Genomic DNA, 22,078 nt, shown 5'->3' with positions numbered 1-22,078 from the left:
TCTTTCCTCATGATTGCTGGTTTTGATATTGTGTTTGTGGGTGGATGATTTCCTACCTTTCCTGTAAGTTTGCCTTTACCAGTGAGACTTCCCATTTGTCATTTTCTTGATTCTAGCCGTGGTCTTTTCTCCCTAGAGGATTTTCTTTAGCATTTGTGGCAAAGGTGGTCTAGTTATGCTGAATTCTTTTAGCTTCTGCTAGTTGATAAAGCTTTTGATTTCTCCATCAAATCTGAATGAGTGCCTTGCTGGGTAGAGTATTCTTGATTGTAGGTGTTTTCCTTTCATCACTTTAAATACATTGTGTCATTTCCTTCTTGCCAGCATAATTTTTGCCGAGAAATCAGTTGATAATCTTCTGGGCATTCTCTTATACGTTCTTAAAATCTCATTGACTTTAGTATTCTTTGGTCTTTAATTTTTGTCAGTTTGATTACTATGTGTCTTGGCACATTCCTCTTTGGGTTTATTCTGCCTGGGATAAACTGAGTATCAGTTCCAGGACTTGGGTGACAGTTTCCAATCCCATATTAGGGAAGTTTTTGGCTATATTTTCTTTCAGTATTTTCTCAGGTCTTTTCTCTCTCTCCTCCTTCTTGGACCCTATAATGTGAATATTGATGCTTTTGGGGGGAGGGTTATTTTTTATTTTAATTAAAAGAAATTACTTTATAATATTGTGATGATTTTTGCCATACATCAATATGAATCGGCCACAGGTGTACATATGTCCTTTCCCTCCCTCTCCACCCTCCCACCTCCCTCTCCACCCTGTCCCTCCAGGTTGTCATGGAGCACCCTGCATCATACATCAAACTCCCACTGGCTATCTGTTTTCCATATGGTAATGTATATGTTTCAGTGCTCTTTTCTCAAATCATTCCACTCTCTCCTTCTCCCACTGAGTTCAGATCTGTTCTTTAAGTCTATGTCTCCTTTGCTGTCTTGCACGTAGGACCGTTGGTACCATCTTTCTAGATCCCATATATGTGCATTAATATATTTGTCAGTCTCTTCTGGCTGACTTCCTGCATTGTTCCAGAAGTCTCTGTCACTGTCCTCATGTGTTATTCCCTTTTTTTCTGTTCTGTGGCAGTGTTTTCCACCATTCTCTCTTCCAGCTCACCTCTTCATTCTTCTGCCTCAGTTATTCTGCTGTTGATTCCTTATAGTTTATTTTCATACCAGTTATTGTATCATTCATCTGTTTGTTCTTTAAATCTTCTAACTCTTTGTTAAACATCTCTTGTACCTCCTCTATCTCTTCCACCATTTTCTATCAAGATTTGCATCATCTTTACTGTCATCATTTTACATTGCATCATCTTTTACTAGCACCACTCTAAATCTTTTTCAGGTAAGTTGCCTGTCTCCACCTAATTTTTTTTCTGTGTGTTTTTTATCTTGTACCTTCATCTGGAACATATTTCTCTGTCATCTAATTTTGTCTAAATTTCTATGTTGGTGCTTTCCTTTCTGCTGGCTGCAGAATCATAGCTCCTCTTCCTTCTAGTGTCTGCATACTCGTGGGTGAATTTGGTGCAGGCACTTGTGCAGGTTTCTTGGTGGGAGGGACTGGTGCCTGCCCTCTGGTGGGTGGAGCTGGGTCCTGTCTCTCTGCTGGGCATGGCTGTGTCAAGGATTGTGTTTAGAGGTAGCTGTTGGCTCAATATGGCTCTAGGCAGCCTGTCTGCTAATGAGTGGGCCTGTATTTCTATCCTCTGGTTAATATTTGGCCTGAGGCATTTCAGCACTAGAACCCATAGGCTGTTGGTCTTGATGCCCAAATGATGACCTTGGTGAGAGCTCACACTGATCAATATTCTCTGGGGCCTCCAGTGTCCTTGCCTCCCCAGTGAGCCACAGCCAACTCCCGCAACACTAGGAGACACTCCAAGAATTGTAGTTAGGTCCAACCTAGGCCCCTTGGAGTTACTGCTTTATGCTGGGTCCCAGTGTACATGAAAGCTTGTGTGCGCCCATCAAGAGTAGGGTCTCTCTTTCCCTCAGTCTTGTGAAGGTCCTGCACTCAAGCCATGCTGATCTTCAAAGCCAAATGCTCTGGGGGCTCCTCCTCCTGATGCCAGACCCTTAGACTAGGGAGCCTGAGGTGTACTCAGAAGTCTTGTGGGAGAACCTCTCCAATATGATTACTTGCCACTTTGTGTTTCACCATCCCTCCACCTCCCCCAGAAAGGTATGCTGCTGCCAAGTTGCTTCAGTTGTGTCTGACTCTGTGCGATCCCATAGACGGCAGCCAACCAGGCTCCGCCATCCCTGGGATTCTCCAGGTAAGAACACTGGAGTGGGTTGCCATTACCTTCCCCAATGTGTGACAGTGAAAAGTGAAAGTGAAGTCGCTCAGTCTTGTCCGACTAGTAGAGACCCCATGGACTGTAGCCCACCAGGCTCCTCTGTCCATGGGATTTTCTAGGCAAGAGTACTGGAGTGGCTTGCCATTGCCTTCTCCGCAGAAAGGTATGAGATTTGATTATATTGCCAGAGAACCCCTTCTACCATCTCCTTCTACTGTCTTCTTTGTCTTTGAGTGTAAAATGTCTTTTGTTGTAAGTTCCAGTCTTTTTGTCAGTGGTCATTCAGCAGTTAATTGTGAGTTGGTGTTTGTGAGAGAAGCTGAGCTCAAGTCCTGGTACTCTACCATCCTTTCTAGAATCGAGGGGCTGCTTCTTTTAGTTTAGACGCTTGCTGTCTCTGTCCTCAGTGTGTGCTGCCCTTATCCCCTTGATATCAGGTGTGCAGGTGCAGTGGCGCTTGCACATTCCTGGAATGGCAGGGGCAGGGCTTGGTGCCTGCTTGCAGGTCTCCTGTGGGTGGCTGTAGTCTGAATAGTCCTATGGCAGTGGGGGAGGCACTTGATGCTTGCTCTTGGGTCTCCCAGGGGTGGTTGCTCTCTGTGCACTTCTGGGACAGCAGAAGCAGTGCTTGGGACCTGCCTGTGGGTCTTGTAGTGGTAGCCCAAGGCTAACTCTGGAACCCACTATGGTGATGGCTATTTGTGTCTGCCCTGGGAGCTCCTGTACATGGTAACCTCTTGTTTGGGAGCACTCATAGGGAAAGAAGTTCTTATGGTGGTCACACCCTTCTCCTTCTTGCCCCCCAATAGTGGCACCTTGCCTCTCTGGTGGGCCCAGACTTCTTTTGAGTACATCCTCAGTTGCCACAGTTCAGACTCTTTGGGCTGTGTCTGTGTAGCCAATTGTAGTCTTCTCCCTGAGTCTGACCTCCAAAGCCTGAACTTCAGCATTCAGCTCCCACTGGCACTGATAGACAAGTCCCTCATGCTGGGGAGCGCAGGGCCTTGGGTGCTGACCTTTAAAATAAATTAAATTAATTAATTTATTTTTGACTGTGCTGAGTCTTGATGAGTGTGCGTGGGCTTTCTCTAGTGGCAGCGAGTGGGTAGTGTGCAGGCTTCTCATTGCAGTGGCTTCTCTTATTCTGGAGCACGGACTCTAGGGTGTGAGGGCTTCAGTGGTTGTGGTACACAAACTTAATGGCCCTGCAGCATATGGAATCTTCCCAGACCAGGGATTGAACCTGTATTCCCTACATTGGCAGATGGACTCTCAACCACTTGGACCACCAGGGAAGTCCCTGATGCCTATATTTTAAAATTGAGGTATAGTTAATTTACAATATTGTGTTAATTTTTGAGGTACTGCAAAGTGATTCAGATATATGTGTTCTTTTTCATTATGGTTTATTATAGAATATTGAATACAGTTCCTTTTGCTACTAGGTAGGACCTTGCTGTTTATCCATTCTATATATAATGGTTTGTATCTGCTAATCCCAAACTCCCAGTTCATCTGTCCCCTGCCCTACCCTACCCCCACTGGCAATCACAAGTCTGTTCTGTGGATTATGACTATATTTTTATACTAAGTCTTATTATCTGATATGGTAAATTCCTTCAGCTTTTGTTTTGACTTTCTTAGCTATTTGTGGCCTTTCAAACTTCTATAAATTTTAGAATTAGCTTGCCAAAATTACCTCTTGAAGTTATGATTTAGATGGTTATTATTCTATAAATCAGTTTGGGGAATATTAACATCAGTATATTATTAAATTGTCTAATCCATCAACATGGTATATCTCTCCATTTAATAGTGTCAAATACATCTTATATACCTTTGTTGATTCTACTCCTGGATACTCTTTTAATATTATTGTAAATGGTATCTTTCAAAAGAATAAATTTTATTTTTATTGTTTGTAATAGTATATAGAAACAGAATTGATTTTGTTGTTGTCCTAATTTTTTAATTCGGTAACCTTACCTGGAGAATCCCAGGGATGGTGGAGCCTGGTGGGCTACCATCTATGGGGTCGCAGAGTCGGACACGACTGAAGTGACTTAGCAGCAGCAGCAGCAACCTTACTCAACTCTCATTAATTTTAATAATTTATCCTATATATTCATTAAAATTTTCTACCTACACAGTCATATAATCTTTTTTTTTGGTTTGTTTGTTTCAAACCCTTATACTTTTTATTGCAATTTCTTGTCTTATTGATCTGGCTAGAACCACAGTGCACAGGCCTGAACTGAAGTAGCAATAAGTGAGATCTTTGTCTTATTCCCTATCTGAACGGGAGCATTTTCAATTAAAAAAAATTTGAATTTATTTATTTTATGGTTGTGCTGAGTCTTTGTTACTGTACTTGGGCTTTCTCTAGTTGCAGTGAGAGGGGGGCTACTCTTCATTGTGGTGCAAGGACTTCTCATAGCTGTGACTTCTCTTATTGCAGAGCATGGGCTCTAGGGTTCGTGGGCTTCAGTACTTGCGGCTCATAGGCTTTAGAGCACAGGATTGATAGTTGTGATGCATGGGCTTAGTTGCTCCATGGCATGTGGGATCTTCTCAGATCAGGGATCAAACCCGAGTCTCTTGCATTAGCAGGTGGATTCTTTACCTCTGAGCCAACAGGGATGCCTGAAGTTTTATTATGAGGAATGTTTGGTATCGATTTTTGTCTCTGATAATCAAGAAAGTTTTATTCTGTTTCTACTTTGCAAAGAGGACACCGTGAAAGTGAGTGAACTTAGAATTTTTTCAATGCCTTTTCTATTCTCTCCTGTATTTTAATCTAATAACGTGGTAAATTACATCAATTATTATTTCCTGATATTAAATCTACTTTGCATTTCTGGGATTAATTCAACTTAGTCATAATGCATTATCCTTTTTCTAAGTTGCTGCATTCAGTTTGCTATTTTATTTAGGATTTTGATATCTATTTTATGAGTAAAGTAGGCTTGTAATTTTTTTCTGTCTTGAATTGATCTTGTTAGGTTTCAATATGAAAGAGTTATTCTAATATCACAAAATAAATTTGGAATTTTATTGCTTTTGTTGTATTGTCTGGAAGAGTTTGTATAAAATTGGAAATGGTTAATATTAATAGAATTCATTGGTGACAGTGGCCTGGAAGTTTAAATATTTAAAAAAATTTTGAGATAATTGTAGATTCACATACAGTTGTGAGAAAGAATACAGAGAAATCTTATGTATCCTTTACCCAGTTTCCTCCAAAAGTAATATCTTGAAAAATCATAGTATAATCATACAGGATCTTGACATTGATACAGTTAAGACAAAACATTCCCATCACGGCAAGAATTTCCCATGTTGTCTTTCATAGCTACACCCAGTTTACTCTCACCCTCATACCCTTTCTTAATCCCTGACAATCACTGATGAGTTCATTCTGCCATGTCAGGAATGTAGTATAAATGGAATCATGTCTTCAGTATGCAGCCTTATGGAATAGACCTTTTTAGTCCGTATAATTCTCTGGAGGTTCATTCAGGGCTTTTTTGTGTGTTGGTGGTTTGCTCACTTGTTTTGCTGAGTAGTATTTCATGGTGTGGATGTGCCACAGCTTGTGTTATGATTCATCCTCTGAATGAAGAACATCTCAGTTCTTTCCAGTTTGTGGCTGTTATGAATAAAGCCGTAATGAACATTTGTATGCCCCTTTTTTGTGTGTGAAGATAAATCTTCATTTCTATGGGATAAATGCCCAGCAGAGTGCTGATTTTTTTTTTTTTTAAAAACCCCTGCTCAACTGTCTTCCATTTTATGTGCCCATCTGTAATGTATGAGTGATCCAGTTTTTCTGCATCCTCAGCAGCATTTGGCTTTGTCACTATTTTTTATTTTAGCAGAGTAGTATTTAAGCAATTCTGCTACATGTGTAGTGTTATTTCATTGTGGTTTCAATCTACATGTCTCTAATGGCTAATGATGTTGAACATCTTTATTTTATTATATTTTATCTTAATTAGTTAAGATAATTGACAAAGGTAATTAAGATAATTATCAGATAATGAGATAACAATTAATTGTTAATTAATTTTAATTGACATATAGTTGATATATAGGCTTCCCAGGTGGTGCTAGCGGTAAAGAGCCTGTTTGCCAATGCAGGAGACTTAAGAGACACAGGTTCGATCCCTGGGTCAGGAGGATCCCCTGGTGGAGGGCATGGCAACCAACCCACTCCAGTATTCTTGCCTGGAGAATCCCATGGACAGAGAAGCTATGGTGGCAAGCTATGGTCCATAAGGTTGTAAAGAGCTGGACACAACTGAAGCGACTTGGCATGGATGCAGCACATATAGTTGATTTACAATGTTGTGTTCATTTCAGGTGTACAGTAAAGTGACTCAGTTATACATATATATATATATATATATATATATTACACACACACATATATATTCTTTTTCAGATTCTTTTCCATTGTAGGTTATTGCAAGATATTGACTGTAATTCCCTGTGCTATATAGTAGGCCCATGTTATTTATCTATTTTATATATAGTAGTGTGTATCTGTTAATCCCAAGCTCCTAATTTATCCCTCCACGCTTTTCCCTTTGGTAACCATAGTTGTTTGTTTTTTTTAACATCTTTTCATGTACTTATTTACTATCTATGTATCATCTTGATAAAATGAGTTTTAGAGTTTTGGAATTCATGTCCTATGCCCATTTTCTAATTGGTTGCTATTTTACTGTTGATTATGATTGTTCTTTATAAAAAGAACAAAGTTAGTAGTCCTCTGTTGGATAGATAGTTTGCTAGTATTTTATCCTAGTCTGAAGTTTATCCTTTCATTTTTTAACAGATTTTTCACAGAACATTTTAAATTTTGGTGAGCTCTAATTTACCAGATTTTTCTTTATGAAGCATGTCTTTGGTGTCAAGCCTAAGAGCTCTTTTCCTATTTGTAGGTCTTGAGTATTTTCTACTGTTTTTTCTTCTAAAAGTTTTATAGCTTCATCTTTTACATTTAAGTTCATGATCTATTTTGAGTTAATTGTTTGATAAGATGTGAGGTATAGGCTGAGGTTTTGTATTTTTTTGCCCATGGATATCTAGCTGTTCCAGCACCATTTGTTGAAAAGTCTCTTTCCACCACTGAGCTGCTTTTGCACGTTTGTCAAAAGCCAGTGATGAGTGCATTCCCAATTATGTTGCCTTATTCCCTGTTATATCAGTCAGAGTCCAATCAGGAGACCAAGTCCACACCCATTTGAATGGCAGAAATTTATATAAAGAATTTCTTAGGTAGTATCAGGTGGTTAACTACTAAAAGAGATTTGAGGAGATTCTGTGGCATCCAAAATTACCAGGTACCAAAAAGTTGCTGATACTGCCCGAGAAGACTGGGCAATGAAAGAACTGGGACTGAGGAGGGAGGGCATGCCTCGCCCCCTCCATGAAGAGTGAGATGCAAACTGAGAAGGGCATGGGCACTATAGGAGCACACAGGCTGCTGGCGCTGAAGAGGACTGCTAGAGGTAGTGAGCCACAGCTGGTTTGGCAGGTGGGGAGACGGTTGCCTGAGGTGCGGCTGGAGCTGTAACAGAGGAGGCTGCTAGGCAGTGGGAGTGTGAGCTGAGGCCCTCTGACCAGACTGTCACAAAAGTGTATTCCAAGTGAGGAGAACACGGCTGGTGGTGGCCCTGAAAGTACAGCTGGCCTTACGTGTGAGGATTGCTGAAGTAAGTACCAGTGAGTTTTCCACAGTAGTCCTCTGGCTCCTCAGCTTAATGAAAAGGAAGGAGAAGTGGATTCCAAAAGGAAAGTCCCTTCTTTCCACTACTGTTTCAGAGTTTCCCAGAGCCCTGTAGAAAAACAGAACATTGAGGCAGGTGCACAGAGGAAAGGTACACAGAGCTCATTCAGCTCCAGTATCACAATGAAGAGGAAAGAAGGGTGGGTTTGGAGCTGAGAGATAATCAATTGGTAACTGGCACACCGGCCTTGAGGGAAGGTGTATTGGGGTTCTCCAGAGAAAACAGGACCAATAGAATGTACATATGGATGTTGGCAGGTATCTGTCTGTCTGAAAGAACTGGTTCATATGGTTGTGGCGGCTTGGCACGTCTAAAATCTGTAGGGTTGGTGGCAACTGGAGACCCAGGGTTGAGTTCAGTTCGGTCCAGTTTGGTTCAGTTTGAGTCCAAAGGCAGTCTGCTAGAAGAATTCTCTTTTTAGGGAGGTCATTTCCCTATTAAGACCTTCAGCTGATTGGATGAGCTCCACCCACACTATGGATGAAACTAAAACTGTTAAGTCTCCAAGTCGTGTCAGACTCCTTGCACCCCATGGACTGTAGCCCGCTAGGCTCCTCTGTCTGTGGAATTCTCCAAGCAAGAACACTGGAGTAGGTTGCCATTTCCTTCTCCAGGGGATCTTCCCAACCCAGGGGTCGAACCCAGGTCTCCTGCATTGCAAGCAAATTCTTTACTGTCTGAGTCACCAGAGAAGTAATCTGTTTTACTTAAAGTTTACTGATTTAAATATTAATATCATCAAAAACACCTTAACCGAAACATCTAGAATAATATTTGACCAAATATGTGGGTACTGTGACCTAACCAAGCTGGCACACAAAATTAACCATCACAAGAAACATTCAGTATTTCATCGTTAAAGATGGCATTAGCTGTAAGTTTATTAGCTGTAAGTTTTCTGTAGGTGCCTTTTTTCAAGTTGAGGAAGCTTCTTTCTGTTCCTGCTTTGCTGGGAGTTTTTTTTAAAAATTATGATTGGGTATGGATACTTATCAAATTAGTTTTCTGCTTCTCTTAACATGATCACATGATTTTTCCTGTTTTTACTCTGTTATTGTAGTAAATTACATTGAGTTTCAAATGTTAAGTCAATCTTTCAGTTTGGGATAAATTCCAGTTGGTCATGATGTATTATTTTATTTATGTATTATTGGATTGAAATTGTTAAAATGGTGCTAAGGAAATTGGTATCTATGTTCTTGTTCTTGAGAGAGATCAGGCTGTTTTTTTTTTCTTTTGCCTCATTGGATGAGTTGGGAAGTATTCCCTCCTCTCCTATTTTTCTGGGAGAATTTTTGTAGAATTGGTACTATTTCTTTCTTAAATATTTGGCAGAATGAACCAGTGAAACCATCAGGCCTAAAGTTCTCTTTGTGGGAAAGTTTCCATTTATGAATTAATTTTCTTCAATAGCTGTGGAGCTATGCAGATTATCTATTTCTTCTTGAGTGAGCTTTAGTTATTTGTCCTTTTGAAATTTGAGTGCCAGTTTGATTAGTGGAAGTATAAATATGAATTTCAAACTGTGGTGCTGGAGAAGATTCCTGAAAGTCCCTTGGATAGAAAGGAGATCAAACCAGTCAATCTTAAGGGAGATCAACCCTGAATATTAACTGGAAGGACTGAAGCTGAAGCTCCAGTATTTTGGTCATCTGATTCAAACAGATGACTCACTGGAAAAGTCCCTGATGCTGGGAAAGATTGAGGGCAGGAGGAGAGGAGGGTGTCAGAGGATGAGATGGCTGGATGGCATCACCAATGCAATGAACATGAACTTGGGTGAACTTCGGGAGATGGTGAGGGACAGGTAGGCCTGGCCTGCTACAGTCTGTGGGGTCACAAAGAGTCAGAAATGACTGTGCGACTGCACAACAAATATGAATTTATACATCCATATTTAAATTGTAGGACTTTAATGAACTTCTGGAATTGATGCTCGTGTCTCTTTTCTTGTGTGATAACACAAATTTTCTGTAGTCTTTAATGTTGCTCTTTGATACTGTTTTCAGCTCTGCAGGGGCAAGTAAAATTCTGAACTTCCTGCCCCTATTGTGGTTGGATTTGCTTATATGAAGTAGTTCTGGCCAATGAATTGTGAGGAGAAATAGAATTTTTTCACTTCCAGGCTACAGCACTTAATTCCTGATTCTTGACTTCAGTTCTCTTTAGTCTAGCCTCAGCAGTTATGGAAATGAATTGAGATGGAGTGTTTTAAAAAATTATTTACTTGTTATTTATTTTTAGCCACACTGGCTCTTCGTTGCTGTGCGGTCTTTTCTCTTGTTGTGGAGAGTAGGGCTTACTTTCTAGTTGTGGTGTGCCGGCTTCCCATTGTGCTGGCTTCTCTTGTTGTGGAGCGCAGGCTCTGGAGCACTCAGGCTTCAGCAGCTGTGGTTCCCAGGCTCTAGAGTACAGGCTTAGTAGCTGTGGCACAGGGGGTTAGTTGCTCCACGGCATGTAGCATCCTCCCAGACTAGGGATCAAACCCATGTGTCCTGCATTGGCAGATGGATTCTTTACCACTGAGCCACCAGGGCAGCTCTGAGATAGTTTTTATCAGCCTGGTCATTGAGAAACTGTAATGCACAGAACACTGACCTAGAGCCAGACATCTTGGAATGTGAAGTCAAGTGGGCCTTAGAAAGCATCACTACGAACAAAGCTACTGGAGGTGATGGAATTCCAGTTGAGCTATTTCAAATCTTGAAAGATGATGCTGTGAAAGTCCTGCAGTCAATATGCCAGCAAATTTGGAAAACTCAGCAGTGGCCACAGGACTGGAAAAGGTCGGTCTTCATTCCAATCCCAAAGAAAGGCAATGCCAAAGAATGCTCAAACTACCACACAATTGCACTCATCTCACACGCTAGTAAAGTCATGCTCAAAATTCTCCAAGCCAGGCTTCAGCAATATGTGAACCGTGAACTCCCAGATGTTCAAGCAGGTTTTAGAAAAGGCAGAGGCACCAGAGATCAAATTGCCAACATCTGCTGGATCATGGAGAAAGCAAGAGAGTTCCAGAAGAGCATCTATTTCTGCTTCATTGACTATGCCAAAACCTTTGACTGTGTGGATCACAATAAACTATGGAAAATTCTGAAAGAGATGGGAATACCAGACCACCTGACCCGCCTCTTGAGAAACCTGTATGTAGGTCAGGAAGCAACAATTAGAACTGTACATGGAACAACAGACTGGTTCCAAATAGGAAAAGGAGTGCGTCAAGGCTGTATATTGTCACCTTGCTTATTTAACTTATATGCAGAGTACATCATGAGGAACGCTGGGCTGGAAGAAGCACAAGCTGGAATCAAGATGGCTGGGAGAAATATCAATAACCTCACATATGCAGATGACACTACCCTTATGGCAGAAAGTGAAGAGGAACTCAAAAGCCTCTTGATGAAAGTGAAAGAGGAGAGTGAAAAGGTTGGCTTGAAGCTCAACATTCAGAAAACAAAGATCATGGCATCTGGTCCCATCACTTCATGGGAAATGGATGGAAAAACAGTGGAAACAGTGTCAGACTTTATTTTTTTGGACTCCAAAATCACTGCAGATGCTGATTGCAGCCATGAAATTAAAAGACGCTTACTCCTTGGAAGGAAAGTTATGACCAACCTTGATAATATATTGAAAAGCAGAGACATTACTTTTCCAACAAAGGTCCGTCTAGTCAAGGCTATGGTTTTTCCCGTGGTCATGTATGGATGTGAGAGCTGGACTGTGAAGAAAGCTAATCGCCGAAGAATTGATGCTTTTGAACTGTGGTGTTGGAGAAGACTCTTGAGAGTCACTTGTACCGCAAGGAGATCCAACCAGTCCATTCTAAGGGAGATCGATCCTGGGTGTTCATTGGAAGGACTGATGCTACAGCTGAAACTCCAATACTTGGGCCACCTCATGCGACGAGTTGACTCACTGGAAAAGACTCTGATGCTGGGAAAGGTTGGGGGCGGGAGGAGAAGGGGACGACCAAGAATGAGATGGCTGGATGGCATCACTGACTCTGTGGACATGAGTTTGAGTGAACTCCGGGAATTGGTGATGGACAGGGAGGCCTGGCGTGCTGTGATTCATGGGGTCGCGGAGAGTCGGACATGACTGAGCGACTGAACTGAACTGAACTGAACTGAATGCACAGAGCATCCTAACAGCCCCCAATGGATGTAGGGAATGGGGCAAGAAATAAATCTTTGTTTTTTTCAGGCCACCGAAGGTCCAAAGTTGATTATTATTGCAGCAAAATTTCCTATCTGGATTGATACCATTTTTAATTTATCTTGCTAAATGCATAAGATAGCTTAAAAATACAAATATTAAAAATAATATATCATTATAATATATACTATATATATTATAATAATAAAATTTTCACTCTCCTCTTTCACCTTCATCAAGAGGCTCTTTAGTTCCTATGGACTGTAGCCCACCAGGCTCCTCTGTCCATGGGAATTCTATATCTGTGATTTTATTTCTGTTTTGTAAATACGTTTATTTGTATCATTATTTTATATTCCACATATAAACAATATCATATGATATTTGTTTTTCTCTTCCTTATTATGATACTCTCTAGGGCCACCCCTGTTGCTATAGATGACATTATTATTTCATTCTTTTTTATGACTGAGTAGTAGTCCATTATATATAGGTACCATATCTTCTTTTTCTAATTTTAATTTTTTAAATTTATTTTTTAATGGAAGGATAATTGCTTTACAGAATTTTGTTTTCTGTCAAACATCAACATGATTCAGTCATAGGTATACATATGACCCCTCCCTCTTGAGCCTCTCTCCCATCTCCCTCCCTATTCCACCCCTCTAGGTTGATTCAGAACCCCTGTTTGAGTTCCCTGAGTCATACAGCAAATTCCCACTGGCCATCTATTTTATATATGGCAATGTAAGTTTCCATGTTACTCTCTCTGTGCATCTTACCCTCTCCACCCCCCGCCCCTGCGTCCATAAGTCTGTTCCCTGTGTCTGTTTCTCCATTGCCACCCTACAAATAAATTAATCAGTACCATCTTTCTAGATTCCATATATATGCATTAGTATATGATATTATCTTTCTGACTTACTTTACTCTGTATAATAGGCTCTAGGTTCACCCACTTCATTAGAACTAACTTAAATGCTTTTCTTTTTATGGCTAAGTCATATTCCATTGTGTATATGTACCACAGCTTCTTTATCCATTCATCTGTTGATGGACATCTAGGTTGCTACCGTGTTCTAGCTATTGTAAATAGTGCCTCAATTAACACTGGAGTACATGAGTCTTTTTCAATTTTGGTTTCCTCAGAGTATATGACTAGGAGTGGGATTGCTGAGTCATATGGTGGTTTTCCTCCTAGTTTTTAAAGGAATCTCCATACCGTCTTTCATAGTGGTGGTATCAGTTTACATTCCCACCAACGGTGCAAGAGGGTTCCCTTTTCTCCACACCCTCTCTAGCACTTATTGTTTGTAGACTTTTTGATGTTGGCTATTCTGACTGGTGTGAGGTGGTATCGCATTGTAGTTTTGATTTGCATTTCTTTAATAATGAGCAATGTTGAGCATCTTTTCATGTGTTTGTTAGCCATCTGTATGTCTTCTTTATCCATTCATCTGCTGACGGACATTCAGGTTGCTTCCATGTCTTGTCTACTATAAGTAGTGCTGCTGTGAACATTAGGGTTAATATTAATTTTAGATTCAGGCATACCCAGCAATGACTACTGAAGAACTGTGGCTCTGGGATCACCTTCTAGCCACCATCCAATTTCTTTGAGGGCCCACTGACCCCTTGCATATTGGGGCATTTAGACCCTAGGCCTGTTAGTCTTCTCTTTTCACCCCATACCTGCCACTAGGGCTTGCATACCCTCTACTTCTCAATTCTCCTTCTCCTGTATTCCCCTACCTCCTGGCACCCAGCTCTCGTCTTTGTCTGAATATATCCCCACTGCACTCTGCAGTCCAAGCCTGTTTGGACACCCCTTGCCTACCTGGCTTCTGCCCCTATAACCCCTGACAGAAGCTTCTCTCTGGTCCTCAAAGTCCCAGGGTTTTGTGCTCAGAGAAAGGGATCTGTGCAGAACCATCTGTCAGTTTCTGCCCACCTCCTCTCCCTCTGCTTTCTCTGTCTTTCCTCTGACAACCCTTCCTCACTCCCTGAAGACATCCGTCTCTTGAGCAGAGTGCTCCCAGGCTCCAGGTAGCTGGATGTGTGAGCTGCGAGGCATCTGAGTCCTGGATGCAGACTAGTAGAGGACTCACTGCTCTTGGCAGCCTCTCTCTTCCTTCCACTTAACCTAGACACTGTGGCCCCAGTGCCCGGCTGGGAAGAAGACACTTCCCAGAGCCCAGTGGATGCTCTCTATTGCCGCAACAACATGGCACTCCACCATACAGCCGCCGGCCTTGCTGTGTGCTGTGAGCTCCCCTCACAGAGCTGTTGTGCCCGCGGTCATCACCATTGTTCTCCACTCCTCTCTGGTGTCAGCCCTTTGCTGTTCCTGTTTGCAGGCAGGCTCTCACCCCCACTGTTCTCAGGACTTCCTGTTGACTTCCATATCTGGAGAAGGGATAGGCTACCCACTCCAGTATTCTTGGGCTTCCCTTGTGGCTCAGCTGGTAAAGAATCTGCCAACAATGTGGGAGACCTGGGTTCGATCCCTGGGTTGGGAAGATCCCCTGGAGAAAGGAAAGGCTTCCCACTCTAGTATTCTGGCCTGGAGAGTTCCATGGACTGTATAGTCCATGGGGTTGCAAAGAGTTGGACACGACTGAGTGACTTTCACTTTCTCCAAAAAAGATCTTCCTCACCAAGCCCCCTGCAGGTCCCACTGTGATCTGTGTGCCAGTCGTTCCTCTTGGGTCCATTTAACTCTTTATAGACTGTGGGCTACACTTGGGCAGGACCTCGGTACAGAGATGGTTCTTGGAAGGTGTTGGTTGAACAAGAGAGGGAGTACATTGTGAAGGCTATGGAGGTGTTCTGGCTGTACGTAGAGCTGGCAAGCCTGCCCTCCTCCTCCATCTCCCAGACCTGGGAGTGTGGAGCCTGGGACCAAGTGCTTTGCCTCTCTCTGAGTGGCTGCCTTTCAGCCTGGTTAGGAGGGAATGTGTGAACAGTGGGTAGGGTAGAAGCTTCTCTCAGCTGTTTGGGGTGGGTCTGATGGTGGGCTGCAGCTTTGCTGTCCCACCACTCCCCCAGTCTCAATACCTGGCATCCTGGGGATTGTGAGCCTGAAGGAGAAATCCAGAGTGTGTGTGGTGATAAGCTCACTGTGGGCAGTGAGCAAGCTGACTGCTGCTGTCTGCTTTCGACCAAGAGTTTTTGGGTCCTAATGAGATGCACTTCCTCTTGCTTAGGGGGACTGGCCACATCTTCAGGAAGAGTCTGGGCAGTTGTCTCTTTGAGACAGAAGTTCATGCAGAGCAGAGCCCCTAGCGTGTGTGGCCTGTGCCCCTTGGGGTCTGCAAAGAAGTGAATCTGGAGCAGCTGGGATTCCATCTTTTTGTCAAGGTGGGTATGGAAAGGAGTAGGTTTACTGGTTAAGAGCATGTGTTTGGCTCTTGAAGACTTGAATTTGAATCCTGGCTCTGTTGTTCTGAGCCTCATTTTTTCTTTTTTTATAAAATAGAGATGATAATAGTACCTCCTGCCTTGTTGGGTGTGGTAAGGTTTAAAGACAGAGGCTTATTAAGTGCTTATCACAGGGCTGGGCCCAAAGCAGTTTACTCCCTCAGGAGAGTAGGGAGCAACATCCTGCTTGTGTGATTATGATAGTTAATTTTATGTCAACTTAGGTAGGCTGTGGTTCCCAGATACTTGGTCAAACACTATATTCTAGATGTTTCTGTGCTTTTTTTTTTTTAGTGAGATTAACTTTGTAAATATTTATTTGGCTGCTTGCCAGGTCTTATTTGCAGCATGCGGGATCTTTAGTTGTGGCACGTGAACTCCTAGTTGTGACATGTGGAATCTAGTTCCCTGACCAGGGGTTGAACCCCTCACACCCCCTGCATTGGGAACATGGAGTCTGAGGCACTGGATCACCAGGGAAGTCCCTAGATTAACTGTTAAATCAGTAAACTTTGAGTAAAGCAGATTAACTTCTGTAGTGTGGGTGGGCCTCATTCAAGCAGTTGAAAGTCTTAAGAGCAAAAGACTGATCTCCTTTGAAGAGGAGGGAATTCAGCCAACAAACCACCTTTGAACTTGAACTGCAACTCTTCTTTGTGTCTCTAGCAGCCCACTTACCTTAGACACACACACACATTTTCTCTCTCTCTCTCTCGAACTTGCACTCCTGGTCATGGAGCAGTAGACTTGAAGCTCACCAAGGCATGGACTGTGTCTCCTTTGTGTGACTCTTGGCCCCCTCCCTAGCACCATGTGGCTCATGGCAGGTTCCACATGGGTAGCCTGGTGATTACTGAGCACTTTATACATTCTGTATCCCCGTTGAAAGTCACTGCAGTGAGAAACAAGAGTGACTGGAGTCAAGAATGGATTAGTCTGGGGGCTGGGGTGGATTTTAAGGGCATTGCAGGGCAGGTGATGAGAAGTTTTGGACCAGATGTCAGCTGTGCATTTTGGGAGCTGGAACCTCGACATGGGGAAGAAATACTTCTGGGGTCAGGTGCTTGCCTTTGTGCAGCCTCTTTCTGGACTGGGTCAGAGCGGGGCCAGTTTGCCTTGACCGTCATGGACCTATTCAGGCCTGGGTTGCCTTAATCAGTCCTCACTTTAACAAGTGCACATACTGGCACCAAAAAAGGGTAACTTTTTTCAAGTTTTATTGTAAAATCCTCAGAAAAAGAGCATTTACAATGACAATACTTTATGATAATCTGTGAAACACCTTTATATCAAGTGGAACTGCAAATACACGGCGTGTCCAATACTGTGCAACACGGTAACGCAAACACAAACTTATTTCCAATGCCAGATACAGTTGCTGTGTTGGTACAAATTTCTACTAAAGTTGATGTATTAAAAATAATTTATATATATTTTATAAATAAGGAAAAATTCACATGTATAGTAATTACAGGAGACCTTTGAGAAATACCAGTGATTACAGAAAATATATTTTGGAGTCTACACAACTGCTCAAAATAATGTAATCTGCCTCGACAGGAGAGATCTGGAAGTTTTCTGAGGTGGGGCAGGAGGAGAATCCTAACGGGACAAATGGAGCGTGTGTGTGTGACTTCATATTGCGAGGGTTGTTCACTGCGCTATAGCATGAACACAACGTGTGTGACACTGCAGCAAAATCCCATGCCTAGTCTGCTTTTTAGATCATCTCACAGGCCTTCAGGAAGCACGAGCAGAGCGGGAGAGGGGTGGTGTACGAAGGGTCCAGGAACGAGAAGGGGCCTGGCCAGTGGCAGGCAGTCAGGGTGTGGGCTGGGGGCACTACAGAAGGCTGTGCTGTGGGTCTGGGGTGTGGGGGCGGGGGGTGGGCCTTGCAGACTGCCGTCCCTCACCTCTCTGAAGCAGCTGAAGGAGCCAGGGACCAACAACTATTAAAGCTATGGCAGATGTTATACGGGGCAGCAGATGAAGGTTTAGAGTTAGGAAATGTTCTCATTTAAGAGCTCTTGGGCCCCATCTCCAGCCAATGTTTCATGGTTGCCATTCCTCAGAAATGCTCTTGAAGGTGTCCCCAGGTGGCAGCACAGTCTGATCCTGCCTTGGTGACAGGTGGAGAGCCACAGGTCACCAGGTGGAAGTAGAGGTGAGTCAACAGTTATTGCTTCGCGGCGTATAGGCGGAGCCCTCCACAGCCCTTCAGGGCATGGCCTGCTCCCTGGGGCCACAGGGGTGAGCTTGGGAAGAGGGCTGTGTGAAGTGTGGTTTTGTGCAAAAACCAAGCACATGCTCAACACTCTCGTGCTGGCTAATGAAGCCTTGCTGTGAATTTTGAAGGTCAGTCCCTGCTCTTCCCCTGTCTTCCATAATTTCACACATTGCGTTTTGTTAAATTCCCAGTACTGCTCACAGGAGACCATTATTACTGGGCTCCCAGTGTCTGCTGGGTGGCTGGTGCCTAAATCCTGAAGGTCCAGATAAGACACTCAAATCCTCAAGTGGCTCGGCAGGTCACCTGGTGTAGACTAAAGGAAGAGGGTTGCATTCCACCAGGTATGTGGGGTCTTGTAGTCGCACCTTGAGGATAAATACTATGTATTTCCCCCTTGATTCTTTTGAGCCCCTCTGTTCTATATGATCTCTATGATTTTGGAGAGAAATCAAGGCAGCTAATGACTTTCTGGAACAAAACTGCTTTGCCTGTGTGCCAGTCTGGGAGCAAATGGTATAGGATTTGGCTCAATGAATGACTTTTCACTTGTACCCCAAAGCAAGGAAGCAGCATGCAAAGACCCCTGGGGGAGCTGGTGTGGTGATTAGGTGAGTTGCCCCTTGAATTGTAGGAGTGGTTCATGAGCAGGAGTCTCCAGGCACAGGAAGGAAGTGGGAAAGGCAGAGCACAAAGTGAGGGTGGAGGGATGGAGCTCAGCCCTGCAGGGCTTGGCTGAGATGGCCTGGTCTCTATTCCTGTCCTACAGTTTCTGTCTGATCGTAACAGCCTTCTCTGACAGTTCTGAATTCTCTCTAGTCTTGGTCATCAAACTCCAAAGGGCTGTGAGCTAGGGCTTGGGGGTGTGATTTGAGCAGCAAGGGGCTGTGTCCCCATGGGTTCTGATTGCACTTGGAGTGGGATCTGGGGTCCTGGGTGGGAAAAGATGGCAAAGGACTTCATGTCAGCATCATTGTCATCCTACTTTGCCCGTCTGGTATCTCAGTTTGGAGTGCACATTCCGGGGGGTGCTGGGTGTGAGGAAGAGGAGGATGTGAGGTAGATTGGAGGATGTGTAGGAGAGAGTTGGGAGCAGTATCAGTGCTCCTGGAGGCTGGCTTTTGAAGAGGAGGATAGGGGAGCGCGAGCTGTGCAATGTGATAATGAAGAGGGTGCGGCATCCATGGTATTTGAATGAAACACACTGTGGAAATGAATCGGATTACTTTTTAAGCCCCCTGTAGAAAAATATATCCATCGTGAATCTGTTTCGCAACTCAGTTCTGAAATCTCCATTAGTTCACAGGTTATTTGGTCAACAGAAAAGAAGTGGAGCCACACGAAGCCAGCTCCAGGCGGCTTTCCTCTGTGAAGACTCAGCTGTTACAATTCCCTAGGGTGGCAGGTGGTTCTCGGCTTTATCTGGGCTTGAGTGCTGTCCTCCAGGACACTAACCTGGAGCTGCGAGTATGAGATGGGGGTGGGAATCGCAGGGACTGAGCTGCTGTCTCCTGTGCTGCCGTCTCTAGGTCATAGAATCTGAAGCTTGGTATGAGTGTGGCCCCTGCCTAGACTTTACAGGGCTCTTCCATCTACCTCTGCAGGCTTGGGGAAAATAGGATCTTGGAGTGACTTGAATGAATACTTAAGAAGGGAGCCTGGGCCAGCCCCAGGCAGAACTTGCTGGTTCAGTGTTGTGGGGCTGGGATGATGGCATTGGCCTCACTGTGTGTGATTCACACCCAACCTTCCTTGTGCAGAGGTCCATGCAGGCTTCTAGGAACAGACAAATCCCTCTTCCAACTCTCAGTCCATGAATGGCTGGGTGGGCTTTTGGACCCAGTACCTCCATGTAGGGTCCTGCTCACTTCAACAGAAGGAGAATGAGGGTGTTATTTCAAATCCTTAACATCACTATAGGTTTATTTGTGTGTTTGTTAGTCTGAAAAACAATCTACATTGAATATTTCTGCAATGAATTTTATTTCAAAATCCAGTAATTTTGAAATAGTTCATTATGTGAGTGACTTTTGGGGTGACTCTCTTGGTAAAACAAATATTCCTTTAATATAAGTATTAGTAGATAGCTGATGATTCGTGCTCATAAGAAGGATCTTGGCTGTTGTGATGACTTCATATCCCAGTGGCTTTCAGACTGTGTTCCATGAAATTCCACTGGGGCTGAAGTTTGGGAGGAAGAGGCAGGTGGAGTCCTGGCCAGCTTTTCAGTTGGCTGCACTGCTGAAAAAACATGGACTTTCCTTCCTTTATGAATTTGCAAATTTCACAGTTTTCAGGGCTGTGATTCCCTTTTCCTATTTAATTGTATCCGAAATGCTGGCAGCAAGACCTAAACTGGCTATCTCCAGCTTTGTAACTACAGAGTGATGACAGTAAGAGGCTGATAAGCTTTCCAGACTTGAAAGTGGAAGGAACAGTGGAAAAGGAACAGGTGCCGCTGAAGTCACTCCCACTGAAACAGGCCAGCTGCAGCTGGACTGGTCTCTTACTCAGGAATCCTGTAACACAGAAGGGCTGATGTTCTGGCCTGGCAGTTGGTGGGTTCTTCTTCATGTAGACTCAGAGACTTTCTTTTTCTTCCAGGGGCTGCCACAATTCAGAAGGTCTTCCCAAAGGAAGAAGCTTGTGAAAGTTGGAAAATTTCAGTGACAGAAGTGCAAGCAAATGTGTCAAGAGATTGAGGCAGGAATAATAATAAAAAAAAGGTGAGATGTGTTTTCCATCCATCCCAGTTATTGTAAAACTAAATAATTAGGTTTTGAGGTCAGTTTCCTCAAATATCTACATATTTTATCTTAAAAAATCTGTGAATGTATATGTCTAGGCACACTCCTGGGAGTTTTTGGGGACAAAAGTATGGTGGACTAAGATGCATGAGACATACCAGAGGACTGGCAGATACCAGGAGCTCTGTGAGGGGGCAGGTGGTTTGGGCAGTTAGGTGGGACTGAGATGCTGTATTTCCAGTGAGACAGGGTCTATGTCTCTCTTTCTCTGAAAGAGACCATTTCTCAGCAGCCCAGGAAAATCATGGCCATGTTGGCAGGAGAAGGCATCTAAACTGATGTGTCTGTGATGGGACCACACCCCTTCCAACGTCAGGTGGCTTGAAAAATGACCATTCAAACCTGCCGATGTGCACGAGAAGAAGGGTGTTTTGAGAGCCTCTTCCTTGCTGAAATTCTCCGATATGGGGTCATCAGAGGGCTGTTGGGTTGTACTTCTTTGATTGCCCTGGAGAGCCCACCACAGCCCACCACATTTGGGAGTACTGTGGCAGTGGCCTCTTGCATCCTTGTGTGTTCTTGGGGAGATGGGGACCTGTGTGTAAGGAACACTGAAATGTGCTGTCTGTGCTGTGTGGATGCAGGGACTTGGGTGTGAGCTGAGTGCAAGGGCCACAGGCAGAAGAGAGTGGGGTTTTAAAAGGATAGCTTAAGGAACCCCACTTGAATCCTTGGGATCGGGGTGGGGCGCGGTTTCTGCATTGAGCCTGGAGGCCACTGTTCTGCAGGCACGTTTCCAGGCAAGCTTGGTCAGCCCTGAATCTGGGGTACTGAACAGGCTAATACATGTCCCCCTTGAGTGGTGATAAGCAGGCACACAGGGTTTGTCTTGGTCTCTTGGCGTCCCAACCCAGAACGGAGCCTTTACCAATGTGGTGGTCTGATCTGCACTTGGGGGTGTCCGTGGTGTAGAGGACCCCAGTCCCTTTGATGGCCACTGTCTTCTTTCTGGCTGTCGGGTGTGGGGTAGTGCCTCTCAGAGACATGGCCTAAGGCAGGGAAGAATACAGCTGGACCTGGGAGAGCGTCTTTCTGCTTACTAGCATTTGAGATTATAAAAAATTAGTTTTTAATCAAAATTTCCAAAATAAAGTGAGTGATTTCCCCATCCCCAAGATGCAGTAAGTCTTGTTGGCTCTCCCTCAGGCTTACAACAAGTCAAATGGAAAGAAAAGCGAGAAGCAGCTGCAAAGGAGAAGATGAGGTCCAGAGCAAGAGTGGATGAGGCTCTCAGGCCAGGAGGGAGGGCCCTGCTCCTGGGAGCCCCCGGCTTCAGGCCACTCCGGCAGGGTGAAGTCTGGACGGACTCGGTGTTAAAGAATGAGGATGCAAAGGCAACTGACAGAAGCGTCC

General features: G+C 43.8%; 1 protein-coding gene and 1 long non-coding RNA gene across 2 annotated transcripts in view; one reads left to right on the top strand and one right to left on the bottom strand.

Annotated features, from left to right (window-relative positions):
- Window positions 1–751: 751 nt before the first annotated feature.
- On the top strand, window positions 752–15,596 carry LOC129559314 (uncharacterized). The gene is made up of 3 exons (XR_008686513.2): window positions 752–844; window positions 2,194–2,291; window positions 15,478–15,596. It is a non-coding gene; the product is annotated as an uncharacterized LOC129559314 (long non-coding RNA).
- A 5,908-nt stretch (window positions 15,597–21,504) lies between these two features.
- Window positions 21,505–22,078, bottom strand: part of FSTL4 (follistatin like 4) — a 431,430-nt gene continuing 430,856 nt past the window's right edge. The window contains exon 17 of the mRNA XM_088839301.1: window positions 21,505–21,714. Coding sequence (XP_088695427.1) covers window positions 21,505–21,714 — 210 coding nt within the window. The remainder of the gene's footprint in view (window positions 21,715–22,078) is intronic.

The sequence above is a fragment of the Moschus berezovskii genome, chromosome 8, assembly GCF_049115385.1.
Source record: "Moschus berezovskii isolate FMDL1 chromosome 8, NW_MosBer_1.0, whole genome shotgun sequence".
NCBI classification, from domain to species: domain Eukaryota; kingdom Metazoa; phylum Chordata; class Mammalia; order Artiodactyla; family Moschidae; genus Moschus; species Moschus berezovskii.
The sequence above is the reverse complement of the archived record's forward strand: the minus strand, read 5'-3'. Positions and strand labels throughout refer to the sequence as shown.